Source organism: Pteronotus mesoamericanus, unplaced genomic scaffold, assembly GCF_021234165.1.
Source record: "Pteronotus mesoamericanus isolate MK-2021 breed Mesoamerican mustached bat unplaced genomic scaffold, CSHL_Meso_final contig_347, whole genome shotgun sequence".
NCBI classification, from domain to species: domain Eukaryota; kingdom Metazoa; phylum Chordata; class Mammalia; order Chiroptera; family Mormoopidae; genus Pteronotus; species Pteronotus mesoamericanus.
This window is the reverse complement of record NW_026555137.1, coordinates 19829429-19854152: the sequence shown is the minus strand read 5'-3', so window position 1 is coordinate 19854152 and position 24724 is coordinate 19829429. Positions and strand designations below refer to the sequence as shown.

Here is a 24724-nt window from a genome sequence, read left to right as displayed (position 1 = left end):
TTTTTTTTTCCTTCATGAACTTATCTGAGGTTGTCTATAAAAGGTCACGTATATGCCCAGTGACTTCTGTTAAGCAGCTTTCAAAAAGCCAAGTCTGTTCCCATAGATCAAAGTCAAACCCTATTTTACCACCAAAACTACTGAATTCAATGATTTATCTAATTATAACCTAATACTGAGTTGGCCAAAAAGTCCTTATGGGTTTTTTTTTTCCCATGAAATGTAAGGGACATTTTTCATTTTCACCAATAACTTCGTTGATTTGGATATTTTGAGTATGTTGGCTCTCCCCCACTATTGGCTTCTAGTGGAGAAAGGCCAGGGTGCTGCTAAACATCTTCCAAATAAGCCCCACAGCAAAGAATTATTTGGCCAAAATGTCAATAGAACCAAGAAATTTCCCAAACCACCTTTGACACGTTCAATCACAGCACCTTCTCCGTACACTGCACAAACCTTTTCTTGTGTTTCAGTTGTGTTTTTACCTTTCTTGAAATAATAAAGCATGATACACCAAAAATGTTGCATTATCTTCCATCTTCAATATTAAAATGGTTGCACAAAAATTCACCAATTTTGTTCTTAAAGATTTTATTTTTTTAGAGGAAGGGAGGGAGACGGGGAAACCTCGGTGTATGAGAGAGAGATTGATGAGATGCTTTTCACTTGCCCCCAGCTGGGGACCTGGCCCACAACCCAGGCACGTGCCATGACTGGAAATCGAACCTGCGATCATTTTGGTTCACAGGCTCAGCTCTCTATCCACTGAACCACACCAGCCAGGGCAGTAAGGTATTTTTGTTTTATTTTTTCAATGCATACTAGTATGACAGCTGTCACAATTCAACAAAATGTTTTGAATGATGATAAAGACATGCTGTTAGAGCCATCTCATGGAAAAAACTAAACGAACGTTATGGCCAACCCAATATTTATCTTTTATTACCTAAAAGTCAGTTTATGAAATCCTCACTAGATATAGCAAATAAGGATAGAGACTATGGGAGGAATAAGACACCCATTTACATCTAGAGACACTGTTTGAATAACACTAATGCAAATACACGAGGCTTGGAAAAAGATTATGTTCATATATTATAAGTGCCAGGAACTTTTCATAAGTGAGATACTATCTAAGCTGGTCCTTGAAGGATGGGTACCATTCTGCAGGTGGAAATAAAGGGTAAGGAGGAAGAGGACAATTTTGGGGGGAGAAATAACGAGAAAAAGGAATAATAAAAGGAAGGACTGAGGGGGAAAAAAGCTAGAATGTAAGGGTTTGGAAGGAGATGAACCTGAGTAGCTAGACATACTTAAAAAAGCAGTTTTCGTTGTCAAAGCATCTACTTTTCCCAGTAGAAAAGCAGAGCAGGTTAGAGTTGTGGTCTTCATTTGTTTTTAACTTTACTTTGAAATAATGTCCAATTTCAAAAAAGTTGCACGTGCAGTTCGAAGTCCATGTACCCTTAACACTGTGTTACCCGCATCCCAGAAACCGCCTTCCTCTCCAACAATTTCGGGGTTTCCAACGTGCTCTGCGTCGGCTGGGGCTGAGCCCCACTGACCCGACCTGCCTGACTTTCACGCTCAGGACCTTCGCTTCAGTAGGGAGATCCTCCCTCGGACGCCGGAGAGGAAGGGGCGTGGTCCTGGGCGGAAGTTGCCGGGACGCGGAATTGCGGGCCCTCGTGCTGCGGCTCCTGGAGGCCTCCGGCTGAGAATGGCCCTAAAGGGGAAGGACAAAGAGAGGAAGGAGGAGAGAGCCGCGGCGGGACGAGTGGCACGCGGCTCGTGTCCCAGGGCTCGGGCAGGTGAGCGGAGGCGCGGCGTGTCCGAGCCCCTGGCGTCGGTCTCCGGGCGGAGCCCGGACAGCGGCGGCGGGGGGCCTCCGCAGGCGGACTACCGAGTGGGACAGGTGGCTGACAGCTTGGGCGGCGGCGGCGGGCGCCGCTCCGGAGGCGGCACCGGTCGGCTGGCGGCGCTCTTCCGCTGCGGGGAGTCGCAGCTCCAACCCGTGTACGTGCCTGTGCCAGATGTAAGTCACCTGGGTGTGTTCCCGCTGGCCCGTAGAAACAGCTTTAAAACTAGAGTCTGCCCGGCAGGGAGGGCCAGGCTCGAAGGCGGGGCGGAGAGCAGGATTTCCAGCGGCCTGTCGTTCCCGGGCGTGCCTGTGAGAAAGAGGAGATGCTAACCTAGGCAGGCCGCTGAGTTATCAAAAAAGGATGCGGTCTCACACGTAACTTCACACTTTTAAAAGGGAACCACCAGGAAAAGGAAGCGGGATGAGGAGGAAGACAGTACATCCCAGATGGAGAGGCCACTTTTGCAAGAACCTGCAAAAAAAGTGAAAGTGAAGAAACTTTCTGATGCAGACAAAAAGTTGGCCAACAGGTTGGTAACATTCTCTCTTAGTTGATTAAGGAATGTAGATGGTAAGGAAACAGATTTTTAAACCTGCAATAGCTATCTTAATTTTTTTTTTTTTTGTTATTTCATAGTTCTAATTTTTAACAAAATTGTATTACGGAAAACCTCATACGTACTCAAAACTTGAAATGATAAGGACCGCCATGTAGCAAACAACAACAGTTATTAAAACTGGGTCAGTCTTATTACATCTTTACCCACTCATACTCCGTCCTTATTTGGAAGCAAACGGACGACTTATGTTTCATCTGTAAATATTTCAGCGTCTTTATAAAAGATGAGTTGGTTTTCTTAAACTTATTCAGAGAGCACATTTTCCCCATTTGCTTTTTTTTTTCTTCCTCTTTAAACAGTGTATTTGAATCAAGATCCAAACAGTACCAAGGCCGGTTCCCACTTAACTTTTTTCTTATGTCTATCAAGCCTCTTCTCTGGTCTCTCTCAGCAGGTGGTCTTTTTACCCGTTCAGGGAGCTACTAATTGCTAGGGGTTGTAAACTACTATTTTTTGTTCTCCTGCTTAATATATCTATACATATCCTGTTTCTTCCTTTTTTTCTCAGAGAAAAGTGTCTCCCACCTAGTCCAAGGTTAATTCAGTCACCTGTGCCGTGTACAGCACATACCTTCTCTGATCTGTCCATCGTGTAAATGTACTTAAAAGTCTCATCCAAAAAAAAATCCAACCAAACAAATCCTGTCTACAGCCATGATGATGTCTTTGTTTGGCATCAGTCCCTCTATCCCTCCCTTCATAGTCGAGCTGTCAGTAGAAGTCTATGTGTGTGCTCTCTTCCTTTTGTTCATCTGTTTTCTCTTTCTCACATTTGCAGTCTGGATCTTTGCTGTGCTTGTTTTTACATGATCGTATTTCTGAAAGAGTGCTCACTGAAGCCGTTCTGACCTGCTTGTCATATTTAATAGACAGTATAGGCTTTGTCTTACAAGTTTTCTCTATTACATTTAAAAATTTATTTATTTAACAGAGAGAGAAACATTGATTTGCTGTTTCACCCATTTATGCATTCACTGGTTGGTTCCTGCATGTGCCCTGATGGGGGATTGAACCCTTGACCATGAGCCATTGGGCTGACGCTCTAACCAACTGAGCTCCCTGGCCAGGGCTTCTCCATTACATTTCACATGGCTGTTTTTCTTCTAAAAGCTGTTGGTTTCTTTGATAGCAATCTCATGATTCTCTTTTTGTCTGTTATGTCTCAGTATTGTTGTCAGTACCTTTTCTTCTGACTGCTCCTTAAATAATGATTTTCCTCAGGATTCTGTTTGCTGTCATCTCATGACCTTTTTTCACCCTTCCTTCTGGGGCATGTCATTTGTGCCCGTGAGCCATCATTCTGATCTTGCTCCCGATCTCCAGACCTGTGCATCTGTTTGCCAGCCAGCACCTGTGCCCGCATGGTCCAGTTCACCTTAACTTCAGAAGTCCTCAGACCGAGCTCGTATTCCTCGTCAAGCCAGCTCTCTGCATGAGTGAGACCACCAGCCTTCCAGTTGCCTGAGCCAGTGGCTTGGGAGTCACTTTACACTCCCTACCTCCCCCTGGAAATCTAACCAGTTGCCCTGTTCTGAGGATGCTGCCTTTTAGTTATCTTTTAAGTCTGTCTTCCCCTGTCCGCTGCCTCCCTTGCTCTGGCTGGTCTGTTGTCTTCTCAGCTCTCTGCAGTTATAACGGTCTCCTCACTGGTCTCCCTTGCCCAGCCTTCTTCCTCTTCCTAATTATCTTCTGCTCTGCTGCCCAAATGATCTTTTTTAGGCGTTTTTGAAAGTCTTCAGTGGCTCCCGCTCCTCTATAGGCACAGCCCTCTAGACCTGGTTCCCACCTTGCCTACTGTCTCAGCTCCTTCGACTCCTGCTGGGGGCTTTTGTACACCACAGTGGGCAGAAAACTGGACGTGGACCTCTTCTTAGTGGAGCTTAAGGCTTTTGTGGGGGAACAATAATCAATATTTACTGAGGACTGTGGGAGACACTGCCTTTCCTCTGAAAAGTCTTTCTTATTTCTCATTTCTTTTTTCTAAAGATTTGATTTTTATTTATTTTTAGAGAGAGAGGAAGGGAGGGAGAAAGAGAGGGAGAGAAATATCAATGTGTGGTTGCCTCTCTCATGCCCCCAACTGGGGACCCAGACTGCAACCCAGGCACGTGCCCCAACTGCGAATTGAACCAGCGACCTTTCAGTTCATAGGCCGGTGCTCAATCCGCTGAGCCACACCTGCCAGGGCTCTTTTATGTTTCTATGCCACGTATTGTAGATGTTACCATTTTATCATGAACTTTGCTTATTTCTTCAGAGACTGGACTTCTGAAAGGACTTTAATGGTGGTTTCTATTGGCAGAGGCTAGAACTGAATAGAAACCAGGAAATATTGAATGAATGAATGAATGAATGAATGACTTCTATTCCCCATTCTCTCCCTTCACTCCTTAAGATCCCGGATTAGTTTTCTTGTTGGATTGGTGCTCAGACCTCACTTTATCCATGTGTCCCAAGACTTTATATTGTATTTCAGAATTTCAGAAATTTACTTTTCAGAATTTACTTTGGACAAGCAGTCCTTTAAATATTACAGAAGTAGTTTTTTCTCTTGGCCAGATTGCTTGTACAAGGCATTCTGCAGGCATATTGACCTCTGTAGACCCCCAGGGGGCGCTGCAGTACCCCTAGAGTTCCAGAGCAGAGAATGGAAGTAGGCACTGGGATAGTGTCAACTAAACTCCAAGAGCATTAAATGAACTCACTTTTGTTTAAATGAATGTTCTGCTGTTACCTGGCAGTTGTAACATATCTTCAAAAATGGAGCTAAACTTTTTCTGATCGTTGAGTTTTGTAAAGATAATAGTCTCCTTTTGATAACGCTACTTTTAAAATGTAGGTATACTTGTGAATGGTATGTTGATATTTAGGAAAGTCAGAAATAAGTGGGAAGTATTTCTGATCACTGTGCTTTGTCAAATACTAGACCTGACTTTCATGACTCTTACTCTTCTTCCCCTCTACCTCCGTCTTCTCTTTTTGCCTTAAAAAGAGAAAATGCTCTAGCAAGTGCTGATTTAGAAGAAAAAGAAACTCACCAGAAACAAGGGCAGAAAAGGAAAATTTCTCAATCTGGTGTTAAAGTAGCAGATAAAAAAGTACTTGATGATGCCGATTACCCAGCTGTCAATCAAAGGAAGAAAATTCAAATCAACCAAGAGGAAGAGAGGTTAAAGAATGAGAGAACTGTGTTTGTGGGGAATTTGCCTGTCACATGTAATAAGAAGGTAAGTGTGTAATCTGTGTATTGTAAGGATTCACAGAAGATAATAAACTCTTTAAGTTTATTTTTCCTTTCTTGAGTAAGCACACAATAAGTCACTGATATCTAACTTCATTTTGAGCGACTACAGCAGCCCTTACTGGTGTGGCTCAGTGGGTTGGAAGTCGTCCCACAAAGCAAAAGGTCACCTGTTCGATTCTTGGTCAGGCACATGCCGGGGTTGCAGCCTGGTCCTGGTTGGGGTGAGAGGCATCTGATTAATATTTTCTTCCCTTTCTCCCTCCCTCCCTTCCCCTCTCTCTAAAAATAAACAAATAAAATCTTTTAAAAAATTTAAAAAGTAAAAAAAAAGAATACATAAATCGTTCTGTGTGTTGCTTCCGTTATCCACCTGTCCTTTCTTCCCCGTGGTCACTGCCCTAATTCAGGCTTTTGCCAATCTTACTTGATTGATTGATTTATTTTTAGTTTTTCTTTATTTTTTATCATTAGTGCTCTTACAGTTGTCCCCACTTTCCCCCCCTTTGCTCACCTCTACCCAGCCCTCCCCTGCCCCATTGTCCCTGTCCATGGGTCATACATATATGTTCTGCAGATCTTATTTGAATGCAGTGACCCAGCCTTAATCTCCTGTCACATGCCACTGTGTGTGGGGCTGTCAGTCTCTTTCCTTCTCTGCTCTTTTCCTGGCACTTGAAACAGTTCCCTGCACATAGTAGAGGCTCAGTAAATATGTATCATGTAACTGAATGAGTACATCCTAGGTTTCCTCCATTATGTGGGGCTCACTAAACCAAAACATGCCCTTTCCTTTCTGTGAGTTCATGTGACAGTCACACCATTTGGCAGTATCTTGGGTCAAAATCCTACTCATCTTTTTTTTTTTTTTTTATGTTTTTTAAATAAAAAAAAAATGGATTTTAGAAAGAGAGAAAAAGACATTGATTTGTTGTTCCACTTATTTATACATTCATTGGTTGCTTCTACGTGCCCTGGCTGGAAATCGAAGCTATAACCTTTTCGTATTGGGACGGCGTTCTCACCACCTGAGCTACCTGGCAAGGGCCCCGCTCATCTTTTGAAGGACAATTTAAGTTCTATTTCTTTAAAAACAAAACAGTACCAAAAAACTGACTTCCTGGTTTATCCCTTTCCCATTTACACTATTGTCTCCTACCGTTTGATTTGTGATTATTTTGTAGAACAGAACACATTTGTAGAATAGTTTTGGTTATTGATCTTCCTGTTAGATTATAAAAGTCTCCAGGGAAGGGAGTGTGTGTGGTGCTTTGCACATTCAAAACATTATTTATGAATTAGAATTGATTGTAATTCTAGCTGTAAAACATATATTATAAACATCCTGAGCCAGTCATAAGAATAATGTATAAAATTCACACCAGATCTTTTCCTTCTGTCCCATGGTCCTAATTCCAGGCAGCTGGGGAGTTTTTCTCAACTTCTCACCTTTATATAAGCATTAAAATTCATTTCTAGTTTAAGCCAGTATGAAAAGGTGAGAGAATCTATGGAATTTATAATCTTAGTTTCACATGCGGTAAAGATTATCAAAGACTGAAAGACAAAAATGTTGTGTACCTTATGGACACTAACATGAACTTATATTGTGTTTTCTTTTTCCCTAAGTTTCAGGAAACTTTGTCTTCCAACTTGAATAGCCACCCGCTTTCTCTGCCGTGTTCTTTAAAAAAAACCTGGAAGTAAAAGATTATCAGACAGTTTTACTTAATTCCTTTTTGTAGCACTTATTTGATGTTCTGAAAGTAAACTAAAGTATATATTTTTTATTTTAGAAGCTGAAGTCGTTTTTTAAAGAGTATGGACCAATAGAATCTGTGCGATTTCGCTCTGTGGTATGTTTTCTTCCCCCTTAAAACTGCATAATCTTGAGACATATTGCATTTAAATTGGACTCATTACCGTGTTGGTATTAATGAGGTGGATAAGCACTTGACTGAGCCTTTTGAATCAAGAGGAGAGTTGCTCTTAGTATGTATTGCTGACTCTTGTCTCTGTTAAATAATTTAGTGAGTTCACATAGTAAAATGATACCCTTGTAATCAAGGCCAACACTGTGTTCTGGAGGGTGGATGGATGACTTGTGTTTGCTGTGTCCGTTGAGTAGGCAGGAATGTTAATACTTGCTGAAAAGCATTTCTGGAATCGCAGGCTTTTATCGTGGGAGTTTGTGTGGCTGCTGCACACAGTACTTATTCTCTGAACCTAGAAAAATGAAGTATTTTTTAAAAAGTCAGTTGAATGTTAACACTATACAAGTAAATGGTATCTGATGTCACTAAGTGAACAGTCTGTAGACCAGCTATAGCTGTGTTTCTTGGAGCCTGAAATAAGCATCATTCATATCTTTTAAATGTAAATGATGTGTATTAGAACGTAGGAAATGCTATTCCTTGTCTCTAACTGCTCCTTCGCTGATGTGGTTCTCTGAGATGGGATTTCTCAGCCTTGATGCTGTTCACATTGTGCCAGATGATTCTTTGCTGGTGGAGGCTGTCCTGTGCTTTATGGGATATTTTGCAGCACCCTGCCCACCCCAGCTGTAACAACCAGAAATATCTCCAGACATCGCCACATGTCATAGAGGGCAAAACCACCCACGACTCTAAAAGGAGACATTTCCCAAGGCCTTGGCAGTTTCCAGAATTTCTGTCATGCTGTTTTTTCCTCACTTTTACCACATGTGTTTTTCCTGCCCTTCTGAGTCCCACTTCCCCACATCAGATGCCGTTGGGTGTCTTGATGGGACCCCTGTGCTTTCCTCCATCTATTCCCCACCCCAGCCTGTGCTGCCTGCTGATTTCTATCTGATTTAAAGCCACCAGGCTGCCTTGTCATTGTCCTTGACTCTTTTCTTTGTCCCACCCCACCTAGTGTTTGCCATCCCTGCCTGTTTTTCTTTTTTAATTTTTATCTACTGATTTGAGAGAGAGAGAAACATCAATTTGTTTTCCACTTATTTATGTATTCATTGGTTGCTCCTTGTATGTGCCCTGACTGGGGATCAAACCCTCAGCCTTGGCATATGGGAACGGTGCTCCAACCAACTGAGCTACCCTGCCAGGGCATCCCTGCCTGTTTCTCAGCTGTGGTTTCTTCCCAAGACGAGTCATTCATTTCTTTTTCCGTCTAAGTTCTCATCACCTCTTGTCAGAATAGCTGCAGAGGCCTGTGGTGGTGCCCGCCTGCTGTCGACCTCACGTTTACCCAGCGTGCCACTGTCAGCCTGGCCTTCCCGAAGGGCCTCTGCCTGCGGCTCCTGCCCGCCCCGCGCCCCGCGCCCCGCGCCGCCCCCAGGGGCGCCGCTGCAGTGCAGTTTCTGAGTCAGTTTCCCTAGAATGGTTTTAATCATGCTATATCGGTTAGATATCTAGAATTTAATTAAAATATAATTAATTCGAAGTACTAGTTCAAATAATGAATTTTCTTTAATATTTTTTCCTTTTTAAAGATTCCAGCAGAGGGAACTATGTCCAAAAAGTTGGCTGCAATAAAGTAAGTTTATAATTAGAGAAAGTGAGTAGTTTTAAACTCTCCTCCATTTTGGTTAAAGTTGAGAGCATTTCTTAACTTGATAGATTTTATATTTGGGTAGTACATTGTGCTTTATTATTTCCTTATGTCTGTCCTAGCACCTGAATTTGTCAAATGTTTCTCTTTATGCCTTAACGTAAATTGTAGAGTCACAGAAAGTATTGTAAAATAAATTACTAGAAAAGGTGCCATGAGAAACTTGTAGGGTGCTGAATCCGGTGTAGTGTTTGAAGAGCATAAGAAAATTGTGCGTCCAAATATTTTAGTATAAATTATATCATATTTTATCAGTTGTAAATTATACATTTTCCCTTATGATAACATTTTTGAAATTAAGATGCATCATGAAATCAGGGTTGCCCCATCGTTACTGTTGGCTGGCCAGGTTTTCCAGAGAGGATTCCTGTTTGCTTCCAGTGCCACCCGGGGGTACCGCCAGTGGGACCTCTCTGAGTTCTCTGTGTGAGAGTTTGGAGACCAGCCTGGTCTTGTGGCTGCTGCTTCAGGTCCTTGGGGGACTTCCCCTGCCCTCCTTTCCACCTAGTCCCAAGGATGAAACATGCAAGTTTCCTTCCTCTCCCTTTATTTTTCATTTGTTTTAAATTGAAATAAAATTGGCATATAACATGTAAGTTTAAGGCATACAACTTTTTTAATTTACCTTTAGTTTTATGAAGGATTTTCCATTAGTCTCCCAGCCTTGGTTATGTTCATTCTTACTGGTACATGAAATGGTGGAATTTACAAGCAGAGGTGTATAAATTATATACATTAGAGTTACATACAGGAATAGTTATGTTAGATAAGATATAATTGTGTACTTTGGAACAGTTCTGGGAATCTTGTTATATCAGCGTTTTTGAATTGCAGCATTCCCTTTGCACATCTTGGCGAGTTCATTCCTCCGCTTATTTCTCATTTAGAATCACTGGGCAGACGGGGTCTTTGTCAGGCTTTGCCCGCGACCATCACAGCGCCGGGTGTGCAGTGACCGCTTGGGAGCTCTGTGTTACTGATCGCAGTACTGTTCGTTGAGGTAGCCAAACATGGGAGCCCTCTGGGGCGCAAGGTGGTGTTCAGGCGATGTGGGGAGTGGAAAACTGGGTAAGACAGAGCCCTTCCTTGGGCCGCACAGACTTAGGTTTCTGGGAGGCTGAAGCCCAGGGCCTGCGTTTGGGCAGAAGGAAAGGCTCTGCCAGGAGTGTGTGATGGTGGTGCCGAGGGGTTTGGGTGCCAGAGAAACGGAGTTCGCTCACTGTGATTGCCATCGGCTCCCCACGCGGCCCGGTAAAAAGAATCTGTTAAAAAAATTAATTATTTGAATAAGTTATGAAGCAAATGGTTAAAAATAAAAACGTACAAAAATGTCCACAGTGAAAACTTTCATACACCTTTTCCTAGTCAAGGGATTCCCTACCCCAGGCAGCTGCTATGTTCACTTTTTCGCTAACCTTCAGGAGACTTTTTATGCATTTACAACTCAATGCATGTTTATTTCTTCCCTCATGTAACTTTTTGACACAGTGACACTCAACATGTATGCTGGTCCACATTTTTCTTTTTCCACTTACTGTAACTTGTAGATTGTGTATATCAGTGTAAACATCCCCCCCCCCCAACATTTCTTTCAGAGCATCTTACTATTCCGTAAGGTGTACTGTGTCTCGTTTTAACAAACCCTCCATAGATGGATGTTTAGTTTTTTTCCAGTATTGTGGCTGTTAACCAGTAATGGCTGTAGTGAGTGACCTTGAACTTAGTAATTTCATACATGTGCAAATCTATCTGTAGGATGAACCTCTAGTGGTGAAGTTGCTTCCTCAAAAGGGTATTTGCCCTCATAGTGTTTTGGGGGAGGGGGGGTTGCTTTTTTTTTTCCACAATCCTCACCCGAGGATGTGTGTGTTAATTTTAGAGAGAGAGGAAAGGGGTCGGGGAGAGAGAGAGAATGGAAGAAATAAACATCAATTTGAGAGAGAAACATTGATCGGTTGCCTCATGTACACACCCCAACTGGGGATTGAACCCACAACCTAGGTATGTGCTCTGACCAGGGATGGAACCCACGACCTTTTTGGTGTGCGGGTTGATGTTGCCAACCAACTGAGCCACCCAGCCAGGGCTGCCTTTGTAGTTTTGAGCGCTGTCCTACAGAGAATGGTAACCTACTAATACTCCCACACCTTTACCAACAATACACTTTTGAGCTCTTTAATCCTGGCACCCTGGTAGATGAGAATGGTATTTTTTTATTTGTTGCACTTACGTCATTGCATTCAAGTCATTGGTGCTTCCTTTTATCCGAATTGTTGCTTTCATTTACACATTTTTTTTCTTTGAATTGTTTCTTATTTTTTTCTTTCATAATTGAGAGTTTATCGGTCGTTTTGAGGATAAGTAGACAGGCATTTCTCTTTGTACACAATCCCTAGTGTAAGTACCAAAACCTAAATAGCCGTGTAGTTGTGATTCTTTTCTAAGCAGTTCTTCCCATGACTTTCCATCTTAAAATTCGGAGGCAGGTTTTTCTTAATACAATATCAAGTGCCAGTCTCTTCAAATGGCAATATGCTGCTATGTGACTGTCCCACTGATTCATCATTTAATGTCAGATACACCTGCATAATCAAATGTTTAATCTTTCACAGCACATTACTTAACAAAGTTACTAGGAAAAACGAGACTTTTTTTAAAAAACGATTTAATGATGCCTCTTTGTCATCTTATTTATTTATTTTCAGTGAGAAGGGAAGGGGGGAAGAAAGAGAGAAACACCAGTGGGAAAGAGAAACACTGGTCAGTTGCCTCCTGGATGCTGCGGCTGGGGATCTGGCCCACACCAAAGATGTTAAGATGTTACAGAGTGCACAAAATTTTGACAGGGAGAGCCAAGGAGTGGTTTTGACAAAATTTTGACAAGGAGTGGTTTTCTTTTGGAAACGTTGCTTCCAGAAACATGGGAATAGAAGTAATTTAAAATGCTCCAGAGTATTAAATGTACAACTGACTCCAAATTGCCATTTAGTGTACTTTGTATAATAGGATATAACACTACCCCATCTATGGAATGTAAGCTGACACCCAAGACAATCAAAGCTCCCATATTTAGTATTGCACTATTTTCTGGTTGTACCAAAAAAACAAAAGAAGAAAGAAAAAATAATAGCCAGCTTATGATTTCAGCTATTATAAAAATCATTTAAACTTAAAAAATGGGACGAGGTAGAAATCCCTCCCCCTTAAAAATGTTTCTAGAGCTAGAAAAAATACTTGCATTTACAAGTCCTGACTGGCGTGGCTCAGTGGATTGAGCGCCGGCCTGCAAACCAAAGGGTGGCTGGTTTGATTCCCAGTCAGGGCACAGGCCTGGGTTGTGGGCCAGCTCCCTGGGAGGCAACCATACATCTATGTTTCTCTCTCTTTCCCCCTCCCTTCCCCTCTCTGTAAAAATAAATAAATAATGTTTTTAAAACCTTGGATTTACAAAAGAGTTGGTGAACATATTCCTCTGGATTGTATAAGGAGGGAAACAGGGACCACCGACAAGATGTATATGATATTCACCAGACTTGGCTTCTTTCTTGCCTGCTTTGTCAAAGGCTGGACTCTGTGTGGTTTTTTTAATTTTCACTGGAGGATATGTTTATTGATTTTAGAGAGAGAGGATGGGAGGAGAGTGAGAGAGAATGAGAAACATTGATGTGAGAGAGAAGCATCGATTGGTTGTCTCCCATACGCACGCTGAACGGGAATCAAGCCCACAGCCTTTTAGAGGACGGGACAGTGCTCCAACCAGCCGAGCCACCCGTCTGGGCTGGGCTCTCTGCATTTTTAGTGTCTCTGGTTTCTGCAGGTAGATTATTGGTTTTCTAGTTGGCACTTAGCCTGTTCTCGGCTCACTTTTTCCCTTTTGTTTGCATGTTTTTTATCTGCAGATTTATCCTTTCCTGCTGCCTTTTTTTGGCTTCATTTCCACCTTTGCAGCAGCAGGTTTAGCTGACAGCCATGCGGCTCTCCTGGGCTCCTCCTTTGTACCCCTTTGGTGGAGTGGACCTGCCTTTTGGGCAGCGGTTTTCAACGGGTGCGCCGCAATGGTTTTTAAAACACGCAGTACCTGACTGTTTAGTCAGAGTCATTGACTGTGAAATAAAAAATGACAACAGCAAGCATAACAGTAGTCATCTGGTGTGAATGAATCAAAATTATACCTATATTTTAAAGAAGATTTTATTCATTTATTTTCAGAGAGAGGAAAAGGAAGGGAGAAAGAGAGGGAGAGAAATATCAGTGTGTGAGAGATGCATTGATTGCTTGCCTCTCATACACCGACACCTGGGGACCTGGCCTACAACCCAGGCATGTGCCCTGACTGGGAATTGAACCAGTGACCCTTTTGTTCACAGGCTGGCACTCAATCCACTGAGTCACACCAGCCAGACTATACCTATTTTTTTTAACCATTTATTTTAATGAAGCCTCTGTCATTTTATTTAGTTTTAGCGAGAAGGGAAGGGGGAAAGAGAGAGAGAGAGAGAGAGAGAGAGAGACATCGATGCAAAAGAGAAACGCGGATCAGTTACCTCCCTCATGCCTGCAGCTGGGGACCTGGCCTGCAACCCAGGCATGTGCCCGGACTGGGAACTGAACCAGCGACCCCTTGTTTTGCAAGCCGGTGCTCAATCCACTGAGCCACATCAGCCAGTGCTATACCTCTTTTTTTTTTTTTTTTTTGTCAGATTGGCAAAAAATATTTTCTAGCGTGCTACAGAATTTAGTAATTAGTTTATGTGTGCCATAAGATAAAAAAAAACAAGTTGAAAATCACTGCTCTTGGGCATCATGAGGGTGACGGGTTGGGCATGTGCTGGGAGCCTCAGAGAAGCGGTTGTGCGTGGTCGCTGCCGCCCGAGCTCCTGGGACCTTCCGAACTCTTTCTCTTATCTGTGGCGTGTTAACAAAATTTGTCCTTTGTGATTTGAGCTACATATATCATATTTTCATTTGCTTTTTTGCTCGGCTTGTAGGGGATTTTGACATGTAAAACTTTTTTGTTTTTTCATATAGTCCAAAAAAAGCTTAAATCTTTTCCCTTAAGGTATAATTTACCTTCAGTAAATTGCACCTACTTGAAGTGTACAATTTTATGATTTTTCATTTGCATGCACTCATGAAATCATCGCCACCGTCAAGCTCCTGAATAGTCGATCACCCCAGGTTTCATCGCCCCCCACCCCGTCCCCAGTGACCACTGAGCTGCTTGCTGTCTGTATGCTAGTTTGCATTTTATAGGATTTTATGTGGTGGACTCATCATACAGGATGCACTCTTGTCTGACTCCTTTTGCCCAGTGTGATGGTTTTGAGATGCATCTGTATTGCTGGCTCCTCGGTGGCCTGTGCCAGGTGATAGACATCCAGGTTATTTCCGGTGTTTGGCTATCATGAGTAAAGGTAGCAAAACCAGGTCATTTCTGTTGAAGACGTACCTAGACATGTGAGATTGCTGGGTCTGATGGTGGGTGTATCTTAACTTTCTGAGAATCTGCAAATTATTGTCCAAAGTGGTGGCACCGTTTCACAGTCCCACCAGCAGTGTGAGAGCTGCCCCTGCTCCGCGCCCTCAGCGACACTTGGTGGTGGCCGTCATTTCGTTTTAGCCATTCTAAAAGTGTGTCATTGTGGCTTTAGTTTGTATTCTGCTAATGACTGAAGATGTTAAGCATCTTTTCATGTGCTTATTTGGCGATTCTTTGGTGAAATGTCAGTTCATAAATTTTGCCTACTTTCTAGTGGCTTGTCTTATTATTGAGTTGTAAAGAGTTCTTTGTGTATTCCGGATCCGAAACCTTTTTCTGATACACATGTTTTGGGTGTTTGCCCCAGTCTGTGGCTAGCCTTTTTAAGGGCGTTTTACTAAAGGGTAAAAGTTTTCACTGCGATCGAAGGTGCAGCTTAGAGGGCTGGGGTGGCGGTGGCCCAGCCTTGGATGCAGGCCCTCTGTTTCCGTGACTCACAACTGTGCCTGATGGGCAGTCCTTCCCTTGGCGGACAGACTGCCCTGTGCCTTCGGTGGATCTTGCCAGGTGGGAGGAGGCCTCCCTTCCTCTGGCCACAAGGGGCCTTCCCTGTGCAGGAGGTGAGGGGTGACGGGGTGGAGAGTTGGCTGCTCCTGCCCCAGTGGCTTAGCCTCCTCCTCCACAGGGAGGAGAATCTTGGTGGGGCTTTGTGCCCGCCACACTCCACCTTTGGCCCTTCTGTTCTCCAGGCTTGTACCCACCATGGATGTTCTTGCGCTCCCCCCTGCCCTCAGTCTTTCCTGCAGACCCCGAGGGAGCTGATGAGTTGGTGCCCGTCCTCTGTCAGTGGCCTCCAGGGATTCCACGTCAGGCCCAGCCCACACTTGGATTTAAGTTCTGTAAAACCATAGCTGAAGTCTCTTCGGCTTGCCTGACTGGCCTGGCGCCCAGCCTGTGAGCCGGTGCTCCTCAGACGGCCTGCCCAGTCTTCATTTCTAGGCCGATCGCGTCCCCTTGCCTTCTGCTTTTTGCTGGCACCAACAGAAGTCCTGAAGTCATAGCTTATCTGGTTTCTTCTTCTTCAGGGCAGGAATGATGCTACTGCTGGCGTCCTCCCTTCTGGGTGGAAACAGAGCGCTGTGTGTCAGGGACAGCTGCATGTCTGGGTGTCACTGGTTCCTCCTCCTGCAGCTTCCGCCAGGGCCTGTGCCTGCCGCGGAGGCAGGGGCAGAGCCTCCTGCTGTGGCTTGCAGTCCCTGCGCCAAGGAGGTCCTTTCCCACTGAGTGACAGACTATAGTTACGAAGATGTTTTAAAGTGTCCCTTTCTGTTTATGTTGTCTTGGGGTTTGTCTTAGTTTGTTGAGGCTGCCATAACAAAATATCACAGACTGAGTGACTCGTAAACAACAGAAACTTACTTTTACAGTGTTGGAGGCTGGGAAGTCTGAGGTCAGGGTAAGCAGGTTGCATTGCAGTGAGGGCCAGCCTTTCTTGCTGTGTCCATGCATGGCCGGAGAGTCCAGGAGCCTCTGGGGTCGCTTTTATAAGAGCACTAATCCTATTTATGAGGACCTTACCTTGTGACCTAAACATCTTGCAAAAACCCACCTCCTATTGCTCTTACACTGAGCATTGAGTGGGTTTCAGCCTAGGAATTTGGAAGTGATACAAACTTTAAGACTCTAGGGTTGTACTAGGACATGTTGGTTTTGGATGTTGTCCGCAGAGGTGTGTTACATGGAACGAGTAGGGGGCTGGAGTCAGCCAGACTTGGTTTAAGTCCTGGGCTGGACACCTGTTAGCCTATAATCATGGTTATACAATTCTCCAAGTCTTAACTTCCTTATCCGTAAAATCAAGAAGCTAACACTTACGTCAGTGATGTGAGGTGAAATGAGATACTTAAAATGCCTCACACAGTGCCTGTTACATGTTAGGCATTCAGTAAGTCATAGCTGGTTTTATCAATATAAAACTGTTAGACAGTATATTATTACAGAATGTCGTGAGCCATTCCTTGACATTATTTTCTAGTATCTTTCTTGATGATGCTCATTTGTTCATTAGCATTTTTGTTACTTCAAAACATAGGGTGATGTCCTCAGGGAAGGATCTGAGGTCATTACTAGGCCCTTTTGCTGGCTGATCACAACTGAATTATATCACCAGTTTGCAGACCTAATGAATTAATGATTTTAGGCTTTGAGCAGCAATGGCTGGAGTCATTAAAAAAGAGTGAAAACTAGTCGTACCATGTCTCCTTTTGTCAGGATGCTGCCTATAGTCCTGACAAAGGGGTTACATCTGAGTCTGATCAAAGCTCTGTGTCCAGATGCCAATTTGCAAGAAATACAGAGTCCAAAGGCGCACGTTGAAGTGTACTGTGAGCCTGCAATCAGCAACATCCCGGCTTTGGGACGTTCCAAACAGTAAGATAAAAGAGAAAGGGGGAATCCTCTAGATTCAACAAGACACAAAAGATGTTCCGAGGGGAAAATGGACAAGAGCAAAGGGTAATGTCTAGGATTAGATACTTGGGGGGAAACTGCCCGGACACACGGGGAAAGTGGGGCCTATAAAAGGAGGGACCGAGCAGCGCCCGAGGCCGGGCCTCCAGCTGAGTGACGGCGGCAGGGTGGCGACCTGTTAACGGTTCACTAAACTGTGCGTATTTGTGCAGTTTTTATTTTACAGTAAAAAGGAGAAAGCAGGTTGTCTTGCCCTCCGTTGATGTGTGTGTTGGACACAGAGCCTCAGCCGAGGTTGCAGCGTCCCGCCCGCAGTGGTGCCCGGCAGCCCCTGCGCCCGCAGAGCGAGGACTAGGAAGAAGGCGCTGTTCTGTGTTTGGGCCGATGTCTGTATGAGTGTATAAGTGGCGTGCTCTTTGTGTGTTATTACTAAATATTTATTGGCAGTGATCAAACTTTCCCCAGGAATTCTCATCATAGGTGCCGACTGAAAGTAGAAAACAAGCCGTTTTTATATTGGTGACTTTGAGATGAACAAATTTTACATTGTCTTTTTTTTTTTTTTTTGGTCTAGACGTAAAATTCATCCTGATCAGAAAAATATTAACGCTTATGTTGTATTTAAGGATGAAAAAGCTGCTACTAAAGCATTGAACAGGTAATTTTCTGTCTTTGAGATTCCACAGAATTATTTAAGAATTTGCGAGTACTTTTTCAGTCTTTGGTTTCACTTTAGAGCAAATATTACGCAACGCGGCGGTCCTTTTTAATAGCTATTTTCCCTTCGCGTGTATGCTACAGAAACGGAGCCCAGATTGCTGACGGATTCCGTATTCGAGTTGACCTAGCCTCGGAGACCTCATCTGTGAGTATTGTAGTACATGAGTTGTTTAAAGAACTTAACTAGAGTTTTGTAGAGAAAATTGTTTTCTTCTGAGATTCCGCCTGGAGAGGAGTGGAGTCAGCAGTTTGAGGGAAGCACAGAGGGAACAGCCTATGCCCTCTGGTCACAGCATTGGTCCCTAGAGTGACGCAGGCATTAAGTCCCCTTTGCTTTAGGAACGCAGCCTCCCACTCCCACTCTTGGGTTAAATAATCATGGAGAGTCAGGCTGGAAGCAGTGTTAGAGATCATCTGGGCAAACACCTTATTTTATAGACAGCAGTGTAGGAAGTTAAATTATTTATTAGTGTTCGAATCTTTACTTGGTGCCGGGCATACAGTGCCAAGATAGTCTCAGTTCTTTAGGAGTTCCTGGTGTAAAGGGGCAGATGAGCGGAAGGGCTGATTGTGGCATTACTGTTTTATAATGAGTACTGCCATAAATGCTCAGAAAGCGACGTTTGAGTTGGGGAGGTGCCAGCAAGAAGGGACAAAGGAGGGGTTCCTAGAGAATAAGTATTACATCAGCGTTGACGATGAGTTGGTGTTACTGTAGGGGGAGGAGGCAAATTAAGAGGATGAGGATATTTGGGCAGGAGAAACAGTAGAAATGGTGGGAAGCAAAACGTAGTTTGCTCAAGGAATGGTGAGAGCTTGCCTCCGTTGTCACAGGGTGGGTGTGAGGGGGGCAGCATGTGCGTTGCCGTCGGACAGGCAGGCAGAGGTGCTGGTCTCCACAGTGAGTCTGGGTCTTGTCTGGAAACTGTTTCACAAGTTTAAGCAGAGAATGAGGAGACCAGGTTTGCACTTCAAAAAGGTCTCATGCAGTCAGTGAAGAATGGTTTGTAAGAGCTCACAGAAGCCCAGAGCGCATTACTGGCGGTGTCAGAGCGACCTAGCTGAGAGGTGACAAAGGCCTGGAGGCCTCCCTGGCTGTGTTTGTGCACCTAGCACAGGGTCAGCAAGCCTGGCGTGAGGACCCGATCCACCTGCCCGCTGTTCTTTTAAACACAGTTTTATTAGCACACGGCCATACCATCAGCTTAGGTATTGCTGTGCCCAGGGGCAGAGGCGAGTAGCTGCAACAGAGAGCACGTGGCCCATAAAGCCGGAAATAATTGCTCTCTGGCCCTTCACCCCCAACATAGCACACCTTTCGTGAGCACTGCCAGGTGGCTGTCACTGTTTGCTGTAAACAAAAGCCACTCCGTCCTGCAGTCTCGCATTCCTGAAGTCTCCATTCCTGCGGGGAAGACGGAAGAGACAGACTCGGACAAGGGACTGGTGTGTGGTGGGCGCAGGAGGTGCACACCCGCCCCATGCGTGGGGCGAGGGAGAGGCTGGGTTTGGGATGACTGCATTTTCTGTTTCAGTGAGTGATTTCTGTGTCTTTGTGTTTCAGAGAAACAAGAGATCAGTGTTTGTGGGGAATCTTCCATACAGTAAGTTGGTTTAAACACAATATCTATTTATTGTTAAATTAATGGAAATAACCACTGAGTAGTAACTCTTTTGCTCTAAGAGTAACTTTAAGAAGTGCCTGTAACTTGACTAATTTTTATGGGGCTGTGTAACTTGCAGTGTTACGACACCTCGCCGGCTTCCTAAGGCGATCCCGAGGCTTTGCTTCCACTTTGTTTGAATTTGTTTTTAGAAGTCGAAGAGTCTGCGGTTGAAGGCCATTTCCTGGACTGTGGGAACATCGTGGCAGTAAGGATCGTGAGAGACCAGCTGACAGGTGCCGGCAGAGGGTTCGGCTATGTGCTCTTCGAGGTATGCCTGCGCTGTCACTGTTCTTTGAAATGCCCCAGGAGGGCTTGTCCCTGTTTTGTCATTCAGATGTAACTATCACTGTCACCCTCAAATCATGGCAGAGCTGCCATAATAGGATACCGTAATCGCTCCTCGCCAGAAGATGTTCCAGTTCCCTCACTGTCCGCGTCCGTGTCAGTGAATGATGTTTTAAATATTGGATATTAAAGGTATCAACTCTCTCAATCCCCACCTTCGTAAAATGGAGCAAAGAACTGACCTGTCACTCAGAAGAAAATTTCAGTCTGTGCAAAAATGGTTCTATTTAGTTTGCTAAACCTCCATCAGCATTCTATGCCTGACATTAGACTGTACTTACAATTAGAGTATACATACTATCTGATGGCACTTTAGTTTTTCTTCCATCACAACATTAATACGTTTCCTTTCACTGATTTCTTGTGCCTTCATTTTTTTAAGTCGAACTTAGATCTGTGAACATATAATTTTGAAACCTGCTTAATGTTGTTTTCTGTTGTATAAGCATGTTGTATTGAGCAATGGAACATAATTTATACTGTCTTTTCCCTAATGCTTCCCAAATGTTAGACATTTGCAGTGGTCTCTATTTTCCCCTGTAATAATGAAACGGGAGTGATGGTGTTTTTTCCTCCAAATGTTTGCCTGCATTTTTGTATCGCTTCTTTAAGGCAGATCCCAATGGGCTGTTACTAACTAGTCAAGATACGTGGCTGTTTTTAGACTCTAGACATGTATTATCACATAGCTTTAAGAAAGGCTGTCATAGCCTTATGTTCCCATCATTACTGTATTGTAGTTACCTGTTTCTCTGTTCTCTGTCTTCTGTAACTTGATAAATTTCTAAAGTTCTTTAAAAAACATCTCATGTATATTCAGGGTTGTTAGCATTTTAGAAGTTCTCTATTAGAGTAAAAGAATAATAGAATTTTGGATGTAAGTGAAACCATACAAGGCATGTAGTCCAACATCTCAGGCACTGTAGTAGTCAACTAATACGTCGGTTTTTTTGCAGAAAGAGCCTTCTGCAAAAGAGGTTCATTGGTTTTTTTAAAAAATTGCACATGACTGTCTAGCTAGTTGAAAGTTCATTTCCCATTGGGGAAAGAGGAAGCCTGTTGGACTGTGACTTACCTGATAACTTGGCAAGGCATCTTGAGCGCCTCCTGGGGAACACGTGTGAGGAGCGTGACTGAAAGGAGACCACAGCGCAGCCGCCTGAACGGCAGGACTTGACTTCCTGTGTGGGGGCGGGAGGGCTTTCCTTGAGCACGCAGTTGTAATCCATTAAAGGTGGTAGTTTCTTTGCAGATGAGTTTCTGGTTGAAATTAACATATTGACTTTTTTTGGCAGAATACAGATGCTGTTCATCTTGCTCTGAAATTAAATAATTCTGAACTGATGGGAAGAAAACTCAGAGTCATGCGTTCTGTTAATAAAGAAAAATTAAAACAAAATTCAAATCCCAATCTGAAGCATGTCGGTAAACAGAAGAAGGGACTTAATTTTGCTTCAAAAAATGTAGGACATTCTAAAAATTTATTTATTGGAGAAAAAGCTGTTCTTGTCAAGAAGAAGAAGAAGAAAGGACAAAAGAAAAGCGGACAAACTAAGAAACAGAAAAAACAGAAGTAGCAGTCTGAAGCTTTGTTTTTTTCTACTGAGTACTGGTAATAAAAGTGCGATGAACCCATGTATTGAGTTTCAGAATTTTTTATGGGTGGTTTATATGAACATAGAAACTTTTTCAGTTTATTAACATTGTAATAGTACTGTTGAAGCATTTTTTTTTTTTAAAGATGTAGGTAGATTAGTTATCATGGATTATGTGTTACTGCTAATGATGTAAGAGATGATTTTAGACTTAGGGTAAACATTTAGAATTTTAGTGGTTATGTATTATTTTAGTGTATGTTACAAATATACAATTAACATTTAAGACAGTCGAGACTTACTTTGAATGAGACTAAATTAAAAAGTGAATAAATTGGAAGAAAAATAAAACACTAGTCCTGAGGTCACTGGTTGATTCCCAGTCAGGGCACAGGCCTGGATTGCGGGTCAGCCCCAGATTGGGGCACATACGGGAGGCGGCCAGTCAGTGTTTGTCTCTCACGTTGATGTTTCCTTCCCTCTCTTTACCCCTCCCTACCCCTCTCTGTAGAATAAAAAATAAAAGAAACACTAAACTTTAATACTGATTGTACCTTGTCCAAATATCTAAATAGTTACAGAGGGAATACTGATCTAAGGTCTAATCACAATCCCTAAGAACATAGGTTCGAGGGCTATTATATAATAGCCACTCGTTTTTCTTCCTTTCCCTTCCTCTTATGACAAAAGCTGGGGTTCTAGGGTATTTTATTTCATCAACCTAATAATAAGTAACAAGAATACCAAACTATGTGAAATGTTGCTCTAATTTCTTGTTAACCAGTGATGAGACTGGTTATTGAAGCCCTTGGCAAATTGGCAATAAGCAGGTTTCTACTTTATTTTTTAATTTGAAAAATATTCTCCCAGGAAACCTTGTGATTCTTCAGTTCATGTTGCCCATAGAATGAAACAATCTTTCAAAAAATCATTTTTAAAGGAAACATTGGTACAAATGGGGATTAAGTCACAGTGTATGAAAGTTCAACAAGGGACAAGAATACCATTGCATTCCCTTGAGACTTGGTGACACAGCCGGTGTCCCTGCACACAAATCTTACCAAGCTGAGTCTGTATCCATTAGGGAGGGGTGGGAATAGACGGGCGCTCCTGGGGGCTGATCGGAGGTGGGCAGAATCTGTGATGCACACATCGTATTCCTTATGTGGATAAGGGGACTGGGAGACAGTTGTTACTGATTATTTTGACAATCCTGTCTTGTGGGTATAGCACAAGGAAAACTTCATAAGGTTTTACAACGTGGTTCTGTAGAAAACAACTCCCATTTTCCTGTATCGAAGGGTTGAATCCTCTCTGATGCTGACAACCTTGTATTTCATAAGTAGGGTTAAGTATATACTCATTACTTGATTCTTGAGAATTTTTGCATACATTTCCAATTCAATTTTATATAAAGATGCATTATTTATAGACTACACAGACTCTCTATAGATATATAATTTTACTGGGTATATTTTATTTATAGTATATAGTTATTAGTCCATATAGTAGATATAAATTCATATAATTTTAGTGTCCTTAACATAGAGTGCTTCTTTTGGTTTCTTAGGTTATCATGTAAAGAGCCCTGGACTGGGGTATAAGGACACCTGATTCTTAACCCAGAGGGCTGTGCATGACCATGGACAAGCCTCTTTATCTAAATACCTTGATTGGTGAAATAAGGGCCTTGGTCGAGGTCAGCAGTTTCACGCTTTTTTGACTATGATCTGCAATAGCTTTAATTTTACATTGTGACCAGTATACACACCATTGATGTATTTAACTGACACGGAAGTTTCATATGACAGGACTGGTCCTTACTACACGTGTTGGTGTCTGGTATTTTTTTTAAAAACACTGGTAATGATCCACTACGTTCATTCCACAACCCATGAATGATTCCACTCATAAACAAGTGCCTAGGGGACTTCCAGACTGTTTCTGTTGCAGGATTCTTACAAGGGATACTGTTGTGAAATGTAAAGTGGTTAAGGGCTTCGAAGGTGCTGATGCTGCTCTGTCTGCGTTTTACAGCATGTCACCTGGTCTCTTGGACCTCATAGTGACCTCAGCATTTGTGTTGTATTTACTATGCGCAGCATGGGGACAGAGAAGAGTAGTCATAATTTAGGGCCCAAGTGATCTCAGATTTTCAAGAGGGTCAAGTTCTCAGCATCATATCACCTGTGTAGCCTTGGACAAACCTTTTACATTCCAGTGTGCCTGAGGCTCCAGACACACCTCTGTCTGCTGAGGTTCACTGACAGCTTTCTGGGATGGAAAGATTAAGAGTAGTTATGTGCATGGTATAAGAATGTGCAGTCCTCTGGTCTCAATAATTTGCTTTGGTACATACGCACCATATCTTACCTCACCCCAGTCCAGGCAATGCACATGTATCTTTGGTACAATTTCCAGTCTTCCCTGGGGTCTTGGCTTCATTGTCATTTAAGCTGAAGGCCCTTGCCAGGCCCCAGGTTACGGCCTCCAGTATAATGTTTCCGTAGTACTATTGAAGTAACTTCTGACACCAACTACCCAGGGTTAGGCCAAACTTCATAGGTTAAGGGCACAGTCCCTACAGAACAGTCCCCAGACACCAGTCAAAAATTGTGTGGGGGTGGGGGTGGGGGAGGGATCCTTCAGGCCATTCTTCCAAGCAGCTAGGTACTAAATTGGGGATTCTTACTAACCCCACGTTCAACAATTTACTATAAGGACTCACAACTCAGGAATATCCTGTAGTTATGATTGGTTTTATTATAACAAAAGGATGCAAATCAAAACCCACCAAAGAGAAAGCTGCACAGGGAGATAGATCTCCGGGAGAGTCCCAAATGCGAAGTCTCCATAGCCCCCTCCTCGTGGGGTCAGGACACCTCCTCGTCCTAGCACGTGGCACACCGATGCACCCCCAGGAGCTCACCGGCTCTGTGCCCAGCTTTTATTCCGGTTTCACTGTGTAGGATCCAAAGTTGAACTCAATCTCTGGCCCCCTCTACTCCCAGAGGTAGGGCTGATATCACCCGGATCAAAGTCCCAGCCCCGTATCCACATGGTCCGCTAGCCTCTGAGCCAGCTCCTTGGCCGTAACTATAAGCCAGGGCCACCGAAAGTATGTTGCCGGAGTTTG

General features: G+C 43.3%; 1 protein-coding gene across 1 annotated transcript; it reads left to right on the top strand.

The window, feature by feature from the left end:
- Positions 1 to 1655: 1655 nt before the first annotated feature.
- RBM34 (RNA binding motif protein 34) lies at positions 1656 to 21621 on the top strand. The gene is made up of 10 exons (XM_054576763.1): positions 1656 to 2035; positions 2258 to 2391; positions 5474 to 5708; positions 7519 to 7578; positions 9195 to 9238; positions 17836 to 17919; positions 18063 to 18126; positions 19546 to 19585; positions 19798 to 19916; positions 21289 to 21621. Exons 1-10 carry the CDS (start codon positions 1721 to 1723, stop codon positions 21568 to 21570), a joined length of 1377 nt encoding a protein of 458 aa, XP_054432738.1. The 5' UTR covers positions 1656 to 1720; the 3' UTR covers positions 21571 to 21621.
- Positions 21622 to 24724: the final 3103 nt, after the last annotated feature.